This window comes from Botrytis porri (genome assembly GCF_014898465.1).
Source record: "Botrytis porri strain MUCL 3234 chromosome Unknown BPOR_004, whole genome shotgun sequence".
Lineage (NCBI taxonomy): Eukaryota > Fungi > Ascomycota > Leotiomycetes > Helotiales > Sclerotiniaceae > Botrytis > Botrytis porri.
Genome location: NW_024066078.1, coordinates 702,616 through 715,048, shown reverse-complemented (window position 1 = coordinate 715,048; position 12,433 = coordinate 702,616). Strand labels below are relative to the sequence as shown.

General features: G+C 38.8%; 2 protein-coding genes across 2 annotated transcripts; one reads left to right on the top strand and one right to left on the bottom strand.

The window, feature by feature from the left end:
* Nucleotides 1-116: 116 nt before the first annotated feature.
* Nucleotides 117-3,172, top strand: EAF01_003193 (uncharacterized protein). The gene is made up of 3 exons (XM_038911447.1): nucleotides 117-1,372; nucleotides 1,452-1,742; nucleotides 1,795-3,172. Exons 1-3 carry the CDS (start codon nucleotides 1,265-1,267, stop codon nucleotides 2,332-2,334), a joined length of 939 nt encoding a protein of 312 aa, XP_038772682.1. The 5' UTR covers nucleotides 117-1,264; the 3' UTR covers nucleotides 2,335-3,172.
* A 3,658-nt stretch (nucleotides 3,173-6,830) lies between these two features.
* EAF01_003192 (uncharacterized protein) lies at nucleotides 6,831-10,355 on the bottom strand (the record flags this gene model as incomplete). The annotated part of the gene is made up of 8 exons (XM_038911446.1): nucleotides 6,831-7,006; nucleotides 7,060-7,180; nucleotides 7,232-8,085; nucleotides 8,142-9,328; nucleotides 9,378-9,562; nucleotides 9,617-10,071; nucleotides 10,133-10,211; nucleotides 10,266-10,355. The coding sequence occupies 8 exons, from the start codon at nucleotides 10,353-10,355 to the stop codon at nucleotides 6,831-6,833; spliced, it is 3,147 nt and encodes a 1,048-aa protein (XP_038772681.1).
* Between the last annotated feature and the right edge of the window lie 2,078 nt (nucleotides 10,356-12,433).

Below are 12,433 nucleotides of genomic sequence, written 5' to 3'. Positions count from 1 at the left end.
ACCAAGGACACCTAACTCCTCCTAGTACTCACTCTGGCTAGACCCAGACACTCTAGATTCGTTCCTTTCCTTTGCTTTCCGTGATCCCGTTTTCCGTTCATTTTCATAGAGGAATTTCACCCCATTACCGTTACCGTTACCATTACCATTGAATGAATTATAACTATCACACCCAATCAATCTTACACATTCTTATTCCGGATACCAACTCTCATTCAGCCTAATCAACACACTTCACACTGCCCTACCCTACCCCATATATCCACCCACCCATCCATCCATCCATCCATCCATCCATCGTTCATACCATTCTTCTCTCTCTCGCCAAAAAGCATCCGTCTCACCATTTCATCCATTCATTCATTCACTCACTCACTCACTCACTCACTCTTTACCCCAAATCCTACTCCGATCTGGTCGCTTTTCGGTAACCTCCCTGATAGCCACATCCACTCATTATTGCCCTTTCTATTCATTTCTCACATCCATCACATCATACACTGCCAATCTGGGAACTTGCATACCCCGTACACTTACATACATACGGTACACATTGTTCACTCTTACCCCATCCCTGGTACATATACCCAAGGTGCATACATACAGATATACCTTGTTAATTAATCCTTTTTAACCTTTTTTCCTCAATTTTCGTGCCATTGCGCGTATCATCACACCCATCGATCCCCTTTTTCTAAACCACGCACGCAACAACCCTCCACCACACACACCACACACCACACACACACACGCACATACATACATACATACATACATTACCTTCGATCTTATTTTACACCACAACCACACTCTTTCAACACTATCACTCAATCCTCGTGATATTGATTTTTATTTTCTAAAAAGATCAAGGTCGCTGCTACTGCTGGGCTGTGGTTAGCTTTCAAAATTACGATACCCCAAATAACGAGCGTTGCGTTGAATTGATTCATCTGGATTTTTCCCATTTGCTTGCTTCAATCTATTGAAGTAGATTCCTTAATTCAGTCACTGCAGCTGAAACATCACTTCGACCACCGGCCAACCTATTCTACGACCCTCTTCAATATTTGATTTACGTATTTCCTCAATTTTCTTCATCCTCGATTTACAATTCGTTCGATTGAATCGAATGCTCTTATTTGCGACGATAATCCCCGAGTCGACAACAATAATTACTTTCAACCACAACATCAACATCCTTTTCACGATCTTGTAGATCTTTCTTATACCCAACAAACCAATAACCTCACCGTCACTACGCAAAATGAATCAATCAGATTATAAAGGTCGGAGGACCGCTGGAATGCGTGGAATGAGTATGGATAATATTCTAGGTGATCCATTCGCGCTGGCGACCATCTCGATTGCTATGGTATGTTATTTCAGAGTCGTGGATATACACTGCGCCTCATTCTCTACCTGCAATGGTTACTGACATGAACGATTGATAGCTTGCATGGTTTATTGCTTTCATTGGATCGATATTAGCGACTGCATCACACCCAACTAATGACGGATTTCCAAATTATTCATGGTTTACGATTGCATATATGCTGTGTTGCATTCTAGGTATATTTGTTGTGATAGCATCGGATACAACTCAAACCTATCATGTTGCTATCGTTGGCTTCTTGGCTACCGGTCTCGTCTTGACAAGTTCATCTGTCAATTCATTAATTTATTCTTCAAATGGAGCAAAAGAAGCAGCCGCTGCTGGACATATCCTTCTCTCGATGGTTGCGGTAAGATTATTTGCTCTCAATGGTCTAGATCCCTTACTAATGTTGAATCCAGATTATTTGGATGTTCTACTTTGGATCAACACCTTCAGCGGTACCTCGAGCATACCTTGACTCGTTTGCACTGCATAAAGACCACAGAGTGTCGTCAGGAAGAGGAATGTCGACTGCGTATGGAAATGGATATGGAATTGGTCGACCGGATACTTCAGTCTCTTCAAATGTTCCCCCACAAATGTATACATCAGCGCAATTGGGTGGTTTCGAAACATCTTCACCCGTAGCAGGATTCCCAGGAGGTGCCGCAGGAGCCGAGCGCAACTCATCACAACCAAGATTCGGAGCCAGCAATCTTGGACCAAATGGTGGCATGGGTTCAGAACCTACACCGGGAGAGGTCATTCAACCTACAGAATACCCATATCGAGCGAAGGCCATTTACTCTTACGATGCCAACCCAGATGATGCCAACGAGATTAGTTTCGCCAAACACGAAATATTAGAAGTCTCGGACGTAAGCGGAAGATGGTGGCAAGCCAAGAAAGAGAATGGAGACACTGGAATAGCGCCTTCGAATTACCTGATTTTATTATAAGGATGAATAGGGTTCTTGGGGATGTCATGGTGAAAAAAACCAATAAACAACAGCACATCTTCGTTGATAGGTTTGGGAATTGGGAATATATCAAAGGTGCGGAGATGGGAATAGTCTTCTCCACAGATATATGGAATCACCGGAGGGCCATTATGGGGTTCACATGTTTTGGTTTGGAGTTTATGTAATAAAGTCAATGTGTTACGATTGGGACCTTTTTTCTTTCTTTACTCTTTTTTTTTTTTCTATCTCATTTTACTTTTCATTCTTTTTCTGCCTTTCTTACTTCTAGCTCTTGCTTCTTTTTTTTGTTTCCCTTATGGGCTTTTGATTTACGCTGCCTTTTGGTGTTAATCAAAAATGCTAGGTCAATTATGCAAATGCGATGGGCTCCGGAGTTTGGGAATAAGTACACTACCCGGCTAATTGGTGATTACCCACATAGCTGAGTGAATCAGAACGTGAGGGAGAGATGTGCGAGAATGGAGTTGATATTGGGGGTGGATTTGATTGGTGGATGAGTGATGTTGACTGGGCTACCTGACTGAATTTGTTCAGACCTGTCTTCTGGTTCCTGGCTACTGGCTCTTGACTCTCAGTGATAATTGGGAATGGAGGATATGGAGAGAGAAATTGTATGGCGCGTGCAAATAATGATACGGACATTGAGATGCTAGGTCAGACTGGACAGGGCTGAGGATGAGGGGTTGGATTGGTGAAATAGTCGGGCGATAGGAGGGCACAAGTGGATGATTTAGGAAGTGTTGGTGAGGACTTGATTATAAGATAAGATAAATAAGGTACAAGGTAGAAATGGAATACAAATGGTCAAGAAATATATATGAAGTTTTGTTCAGTGTGACTGATGTGATGTAACTGGTGATTGGGGTGTATGTTGTATATATCTAGAGATTGTGAAGACTTGAATCGGTTCTTTATCGAGTTGGGAGTGATTGAGCTTGGGATTTAGTTTGATCTTGAACTTGAAATTGAGATTAGGATAGAAGTAGAGATAGAGGTAGAAGTAAAGGTAGAGGTAAAGATAGAAATAGAAATAAGAATTGAGATTGAAAATATAAAATTATATAACTTATATAATATTTAGTATCAGATATATAATATAAAATATTAAATGTTTAAAAAAGAGAAAAGAGAAAAGGGAAAAATAAAAGAAGAAATAAAAAGAGAAAAAAGAATAAATTTGAGGTTTCGAATAAGATAAATTTGAATATGGAGAGAATGAATGATTAAATGTGAAGGTGAGTATATGGTATCTAGTGCTAGAATTTGGGGTGGATCTGAAATGGATCTTAAGAAGGAAGGAGAGGAAAGAGAAGGATAGGAAGGTGGGGAGAGAGAGGAGAGAGAGCAAGAGAGAAGAAGGAAGAGGGGAGAGGGGAGAAAATTAAGGGAAGTGGAGGGGAATGGAAGGATCAAAGAGGAGGGAGTGTATTGGAAGAGAAAGGAAAGGATTGTATGTGTTATTGATTCTGGAGTTGGGATTGGGGTGGGATGGGATTTTGGGGGGCGGATTATAGGAGGCAATTCTGGAGGGGGGAGATTGGAAGGGATGGGAAGAGTATGAAAAGAGTATGAAAAGAATGGGATGGGATGGAATCGAAAGCAAAATGAGAAGAAAGAGGAGGAGGATAATAAATAAGTTAAATAATGCGGAGGTGGGAAGAAAGGGAGAGAGAGGGAGTGTGAAGGTGAAGGTGATGGTGAATGATTAGGAGGAGAGTAGGGGGTAATGAGACAAAGATAAAGGGTAAGGGAAATAAGAAAGAAAAGTAAGGGGAATGGGAGGTTGATTGGGTGAGTAGGCGAGAAGGGAGTAAGAAGGGAATGGAAAGAATATAAGGAATAAGTGAGAAGTGAGAAGGAAGAAGGGAGAATGGGGGAGAAGAAGGAGAAGGAAAAGTAAAGAGAGAATAAAAGGAATGGAAAATTAAATTGATGTTGATGATGATTCGGATAAAGAAAAGATGTTGTAGATAAAATGGAGAAGGAAATTATCTAGGTAGGTAGGGGAGTGTAACTTTTGGAGAGAAATAAGGGATTTGAGGAGAAATGGTGATGGAAGTATGTATGGACGTGTGTGTGGATTTTGGAGGGGAGTGGGTGGGAAATTGGATTTTTAGTTTAGGTTTAGGTTTGGATTTGGGGTTGGGTTTGGGTAGTGGAGGAGGATATTTGAGCTGTAAGGGGGGATGTAAGAGGGAGGAGAAGGAGGATGTGAGAGCTTTAAAGGGGGAAGAAAATTGAGTGTAAGGAGAGAGAAGAAAGAAAAGAAAGGTTAAAAGGTTAAGAGAGGAGAAAGGAGAAAGGAGATGTTTGAGATTAGAATTCAAGGGGGAATTTTTGATGGGATAGGATTTCGAAAGGGAATGATACTTGAAGGGAGTGGTATGTAATGGAAAGAGTGTAATAAAAACCGATGAGAACTGTGAGAAGAGGTACGGAAGGGGTAATAGAAAATGAAGAGAGAGGGAAAAAGGTGATTGAAATTGAAGAGAGAGCTAACAAAAGAAAGAGAGAGGAAGGGAGTATAAAAGGAGATAGAATTGAAAGCGACATAAGGGGAAAAGGAGTAGGATAGATAATAAGCGAGATAAATAATAAGGAGTAAGGAGTAAGGAGTAGTAAGAGATAATAATTAGTAAGTAATAGATAATAAGAAAAAGGCAAAGGGAAACAAAGGGAAAGGCAAGCGAGAAGTGAGAAGCGGGTAGGAAGAGTTGGGGATACAGAGAAGCGAGTTAGTATTTGAGTTAGTATTCAGATAGATATTTAGATAAACATTTAGGTATAGTCATAAAGAGAAAGATAGATAAAAAGATAAAGATCAACGTGAAGAAATATATGTATTCAGATCAATATATTAATGAAATCTATTCATTCTCAATATCTCTCGGAATTCATCTTGTAATATATTAAATAATTAATCAAGTCCTTAAGTTTTCAAGCCCTCAAGTTCTCAACCCCTCCATTTTCCAATCACTCAATCACTCAATCACTCAATCACTCAATCACTCAATCACTCAATCTCCAATTTCACAAAATTTACAATACAAAATTTTTCATTTCCATCTAAATCCAAATCTGAATCCAAATCTGAAACTTATTCTCAATCTCTCTTTTCTCCCTTCCTCCCTCCCCTTTATCCAATCCTCTTTATTCTCTTTATAAGTCTATAAGTTTTTATTCATATTATCTCGTTTCATAATACATACATACATACATACAACTTATAAGAGATGATAGTGACAGAATGGAATGGATTAGTTTGTACTAGATATAGAGATATAGAGATAACAAAATGTCTTAGGAGCACACAGAAAGAGAAAGAGAGAGAGAGAAAACAGCTTGGAATATATTTGTAACTTGACTAGGCTACGCACAAATTATCTGTACCCGTGGATTATCTGCGAATAATCCGCTCTGCGGATTATTTGTTGAGGCTTTAAAATTACCTGCTCTGTATGGATAATCTGTAAATTATTTATAGATAATCTATTTATTTATAGATAAATGAATTATTTGTGGATATATGGGTTATCTGTGAATAATTTGTGGATTATTTGTAAATAATTTATGGATATATAGATTCTTCAAAAAAGCGGAGAATCTTTACTTTTTTCGTTTAAAATATGAAGCTATTCCCAGATTATTTTTCAGCCCAAAAGTGATCCAAGCTTAGATTTATACTAATTTTTATATTAATTATAAAATTATATTAATATTATAAAAGATTATGAATAGTTATATAATATATAAATAGATAGATATCCGCAGGTAATTTGTACCTGTTCTACAAGTTACTCATCCAGATTCTGAATTATCCGCTCCACAGACGGATTATCCGCGGATACCCGTTGCGCAGCCTAAACTTGACTTGATTTAACTTCCTTTCAACCTCCTCCATCCTCATCCCCCTTCCATCCATCCATCCACCAAAATCAGGAATCACTCCCCCTCTGTAAATCCACAAACTACCTATAGATCATCACATAAACAACAACAAATCATTCAAAATATTATTTAATGGCAAATTTTTATTCTGGAATGTGGTATTGCAACGTAACATCTAACGACTAAAGTCGTCCTTCAAGTTGTAAAGTAATTACTATACTATACCTCCCCTACCCTACCCTACCAATTCTCAATCTCATCAAAATTCGATCTGATATGCATCCAATCGATAAGATTCATCTCATCACCATCGTCATCATATCTAATCAGATGAAATTCCTATCCCACAACCCTGATCAACTACCATTCCTCGCAATCCCGAATGATTCTTAAAATCCCAGGGTATGCAGCATCCATAATCATTTCGTACCTGTAAGGATATCATGAAATTCAAATCTGGAACTTCATTTCATATCTCTCATATCAAAAAAACGCCAACCAAATGCAACGTGCGCTTGAGCAACCATTTAATCCACTCCAACTATTCGACATAAATCATGACGAATCTAATCTTTTCTTCTTCTTCAAGCTCCTCCATTGACTACGCCTGCAGCAAGTTGTGCCTCGATTTGAGCCGATGCAATTGCCGCAGCTGCGTTGACGTCTGCTTGATGTATAACACCTTGAACAACTTCTTGCTCAGATGGGTTAAGATTTGTGGTAAGTGATTCATAAAGTTGAGGTTGTTCTTGTTGAAGTTCTGTATAGAAATTAGTACATCATTCCAATCATGTTTCCAGGAATAATGCATACTCATCAAGGCGTTCTTGAATAACTGGTATGGCTCCACCTTGTCGAGAGGAGTTTCAAGAAGACTCTCTTCACCAAGCTCATCATCCGAGTCTTGATCTTCAAGATTGCTGAATTTTGAAGCCTAAAATTTTGTAAGCACGTATTAATTCAAGTTAAAATCATCATCACTTACTTCTTCGCTCAAAAACTCGAGATAGGCGCTACTTTCATCCTTGATGTCGTTTTCGTCATCTCCCTCATCACCTTCCTCTCCCCAGGCATTATCATCACCAGCCCACTCGTCATCCTCGTCATCATCATATCCCTCACCATCTGCTGGGAAGTCATCTTTTAATGCTTCCTCACGGTTAATTGTGGCCGTGGGGAGAGTCTGGAATAATCTGACAATACCCTGCAACAATCTAGGCCAGCCTTGTTGAACACTGACTGGAACCTGATCGGCATTGAGGGTGAGCAAGGAAACAATGGCGGCGATTGAAAGTTTCTTGTCGTGTACTCTGGTAAAACTATCAATGCTTGCGAACCACAAGCTGAAGAACTTATTGGTCCATTGCTTTTGCTCTAGGATATGTAAAGTCAAAGCTGGGTTGTAATAGATTGCGTTGATAACCATTTCCATAAGATGGATCTTGTATGACTTGACCTTGACATCTGTATTTGTGAGAGTTCTCATAGCCATGTCGACGAATTGTAAAACGTATTGATCAATGTGACCTCTTAGACTGAGCATCATGCCTTCGGCCAACTTGCATGCACAAATTTTGTCAACACCTCCAACCTTATCATCAGCAAACATATCTGCAACCATGCCAAAGAAGGCATCCAAATATTGTGGCGATTGCACGAGATGAGCACAGCCATATTGTACAAAGTTGTCCAAAGCTGGAAGCATATCTTCGAGATAAAGTTCGGCGCCAGCCTTGAAAGTTGAGTGGATGAGCTCAAATGCTTGCCACATGGTTGGCGAGATAGATTTGGCGGCAAATGTACAGCTGTCAATGATCTCGAAAACTTCATTGTAAAGATCTGCGACTATTAGTATAAGCAAGTCTCAAATAGAAAAAGGAAAAGAGGGTTCGAACCATAAAGCTTGTTCTCCAACGTGACCTTGATGACTGGCACTAGAATGGATTCCATGTGTAAAAGAACATCAGGAGTACTCTCTAAGGTCAAAATCAAAGTGCCAATCGTTTGCAAAACTCCGAGTGCGGTAATACTCTTATCATCCAAATAGTCGCCATACTCATCATCTTCTCTCTTTTCGTTCTTCTCCAATAATTCTCTAACAATTCGTAAATAAGTATCACGCAATTGTTCGCTTAATGCCACTGCGAAAGGAGTCAATTCTGCCGCAAAGACTTCAACAAAATCCTCCATAACATTCGACAATGCATCCACGTCAACCTCGTTGGCAAGTTTCAATAACTGCTGCATAATTTGTGGGATGTTTGATTGCATGCTTGTGCGGATGATGTCGTGTCTAATCAAAGGTTGTAATGCGAGTGCTGCTTCAACACGAACTGGAAGGTCTGGATCGGCCATACACTCGAGGATATTTCGGTATATAATAAGGAGATTCTGAGTATCCTTGAAATCGAGCTGTTCGAACTTCTCAACAGTGTCGCAAGCTCTGGCACGTAAGAATCCTTGGGAGCTCTTGAAATCGGGGAAGACATATCGAACCAAGAAATACTCCACTTGTTCAGCAATTGGACTCTTCTTTCCTAGAATAACACTGGATAAAGTTCCAATCATTCTCAAAGCTCCCTCCTTTGCAATGTGGTTCTTCTGTCCCTCTCCCGCAGCCTCGTATTCGTTTACAATCGAGTTGACAAACGTGAGAATGGTGAAGGTGTGCTTTCTGCGAACTTTGGTGAGTGTGATCAAGAAGTTGGTTGCGGCATTGTCTGGTGCTGAGACCTCTTCGTAAAAGTTTAATTTGTGGTGTAAATATTCCTCTGGGTCGGTTTCGAATTTCTCAACATCGTCGGGCGATAGACACATAACAGGGAAAAGGAAATGGGTGACAAGACTGTCGAGATGTGGTTTCAAATGAGCCCACATTTGCTTTGGTCGAACACACTCATCAAGGAAAACCAAGGTATATGAAAGACAAGGTCTGCTGAGCCATGTTGTCTTTGCGACCCATTTTTCAATCTGCTGAAGGTAACCTTTGAGAATTTCGGGTGCGAAATTGGCTGTGAAGCTTTTTGCGAATGCGGCATAATCGTCTCCGTTGCCTTTCGACAAAGATGTGGGGTTGCCATAACTAAAGGAATGTTAGTAAAATGGGTGTCAATTACCTGCAAATTACTCACCGAACATAGAGTCTGTTCAAATTGAAGTATGACCATTTCTTGGCCTTCCACCAGTGATTGGCTTCTCTCTCGGCTTCATCCTCAGGTAAAGCGGTAGCTGGAACATCTTTTGCGACTGTTTGGAGGAACAAAGTGCACCAGCCGACTACTACGGTATGTTCGCGCAATGAAGCAGATAAGTCAAACTATTACTGTCAGCACTTTTATGAATATTCAAAAAAATAAGCACAAGTACATACAAATGTTGCATGTTTGTATGCCTTGAGAACGATATGAAGCATTTCTCCCGCCTCTTCGCTCATCTCATTGACCAAGCCTTGTCCGATTGTCAAAAGCCTTGGGAATGTGGCTTCCACGATTGCGTCGAAATCTGCGCGATTCTCTCCCGATTTGAAACGGAAAACCCGGCAGATTGCGAGGAGACATTGTAAACCTGCGAATATTGATGCTGCATCGTTTGTGTTCAATAATTGAACAGTCATTTCTATAAAGGAAGGCCATCTATCTGGGAAATCATAATGTAAAATCTTTTGAAGGACTGGGACAAGTTGTTGTCGAATTTGTGGTGGAGAGGACGCAATGAAAGGTAGGAGTCGATTTCGAAATCTAGCCTTCTCATCGTCGGCCATCGGCTTGGGCTGGGTTTCGCTCGGTAGCCATGCTCTCGTAACGCGATTCTTAAGGTAGACAACCGCTGCAATGTAGCGTTAGTATCTGCCAGCAGCGGGGTATGTATTGCGAAGAAGTTTGCATACTTGATAACCGAACTGCAGGACTTTGCTCTGCTTGTAAAATATCAAGAAGAGCATCGGTGAATCCAGGATGTTCCTCTGCCTGTTGAATAATTGTTAGAGGTAGAAGGAAATAGAATTTGCTAGGAATGCTTACCGATTTCAGGTCCAGTTCAGCGCGCCGACGAGTATCAGCATCTGGATCAAGTGTCGAAGCAATACGACCTCGCAAGACGGCAACATCCATCTTTGCTTATCTATTGAAAATAACTCAATAAAATAATATGAGGTTTTGTCTTGGATTCGGAGAACCGCAAAAACTTGAGCACTTCAAGAATTCGAGGAAGTTTTGTCGTGTCAATATATTTTGTGGTTCCCCCAAATTCGCCTAGCTGAAAAAAGCAAGCGAATGAAAAAAGTTCCTTGTAAGGAAGTAATAATAAAGTACAAGTGTGTGAGTGAATGGTTTTTGGTCCACCAATTGCTTGATCATTCCCGTTCCAAAGCTTCAGCAATTTAGTCAGCTTGCTTGTTGATGTTGATATAAGGTTTCTCTCTTTCTTGACAAGTTACTTGTGTAGAAGCCTACTGTGCTTCTCTCTCTTTTTCAATTTCCACAATCATATGCACATTATTTTATATCGAATCTTTCTTGTATTGTTGGGGGCCAGGGGGAAAGAGAATGTGAGTGCTAGGTAAGGCACAGAGCAAAGCAGGACAAACAGAACGTTATGTATGGGGACGCTGCAGAATCTCAAGGCAGTATTATGTTACACAGGGGAGGAAAGAGAGATTCCAGATATACTCCGTACGCAAAGCAGACTGGGATTGTGTTGGTCTCCGCACACGTTATAATCCTTATCAGAGGGCTTTGGCCTGCAAAGAGGGGAAGATTAAAGATTCTAAGACCCCTCCTTAAGCGCCTACCAGTACGTAGTTCATCATCAATTAGTGAGGGTGGGATGTTGATCTACAAGTGAGCCTTATGGGTTGGTATGGCATAGGAAGTCTGGATAATATTGAACACACGATATGTGAGGTGAGAAGAAGGTATGTAATAAGAAGAAGTACCTAGTAGAGATATCCCTAGATGAAACACACAATCAAGGTTATATTTCTCTAACAAGAATCACATAGAAGCTCTATCTATCTCTTTCCAAAAAAATCATTAGTTTGTCTAGACAACGGTTTGCTAGAAATCTTACTAATGCACACTCTGCCAATCCAGTATTGTTTGAAGTGGATCTCTGACGAAAATATTTCTTTGATCTGAATTATGCTATGAGAGAGCATTACATATCTACTATAGTAGGTAATTTTCTAATGTTTCTTCACTTTGATCCTGTGGTTATACAGACTGCGATGTACATCCAGTTGGCCATCTACTACAACGGCATAAGGGGTGGGTACACACCAACAATTATCAGGCATTCCAGAAACATCAATCAATGGTCTTCAGACATCGCAGTTGCCGAGATTGCCTCTAACAATTTATTGGATCAACAAACTGATTGGCAAACTTTTATGAATATATTCACGAAATCTGCTAAGTCGGGTACCCTACTTTCGGGCCACCCCCCTTTTAAGCCACTTTTTACACCAAAAATGTAATTTTTAACTTTCTTATTTATGAATAGAATTTATTGAAAATTTATATATATATAATTCAGATCGTTTTAAATCTAATTTGAAAATTTTAGATTTTTAGGATTTTTTGTATTAAGATTTAAAGCTTCAAAATATTGATTTTTAAATTTATATAAGAATTATATATAAATTTGAAACTTTTATAAAATCTTTAATAACTTTTTAATAAAAATTATTAAAAATAAATTATAAAATTTTATTATAAATTTATAATATGTTTATTTTGAAGGATTTAGAAAAAAAAGAAAATTTTCTATAAATAAATATTTAAAAAAATACCCTCAAAATTATAGAAATTATTTATACTATTTCAAACTTATTGTATATTATATCTTTATATTTGTTAATTTTTTTAAATTTTTTTTTGAATTTCTATATAGATTTAAATTCAAAACTTTTAAAAAGATATATAGTTTTCTTTTAATGATTATTGTTAAAAAGTTATTAAAGATTTTATAAAAGTTTTAAATTTATATGTGATTCTTATACAAATTAAAAAAATCGATATTTTGAAGCTTTAGATTTCAATACAGAAAAATCCTAAAAATCTAAAAATTTCAGAATAAGCCTAAAATGGCTTAAATTATATATATTCAATTTTTATTATTAAATTAGATTATATATTGATAGAGATATTAATAGGCCAAAAAAGCGATCTTTGGTGTAAAAGGGTGGCCC

What these genes read in the sequence shown, in the direction of transcription:
- EAF01_003193 (XM_038911447.1), top strand. Translation starts at nt 1,265, where the DNA reads ATGAATCAATCAGATTATAAAGGTCGGAGGACCGCTGGAATGCGTGGA. An exon ending in CGACCATCTCGATTGCTATG is followed by an intron (nt 1,373 to 1,451) that starts GTATGTTATTTC and finishes AACGATTGATAG; the next exon opens with CTTGCATGGTTTATTGCTTT. An exon ending in TCCTTCTCTCGATGGTTGCG is followed by an intron (nt 1,743 to 1,794) that starts GTAAGATTATTT and finishes TGTTGAATCCAG; the next exon opens with ATTATTTGGATGTTCTACTT.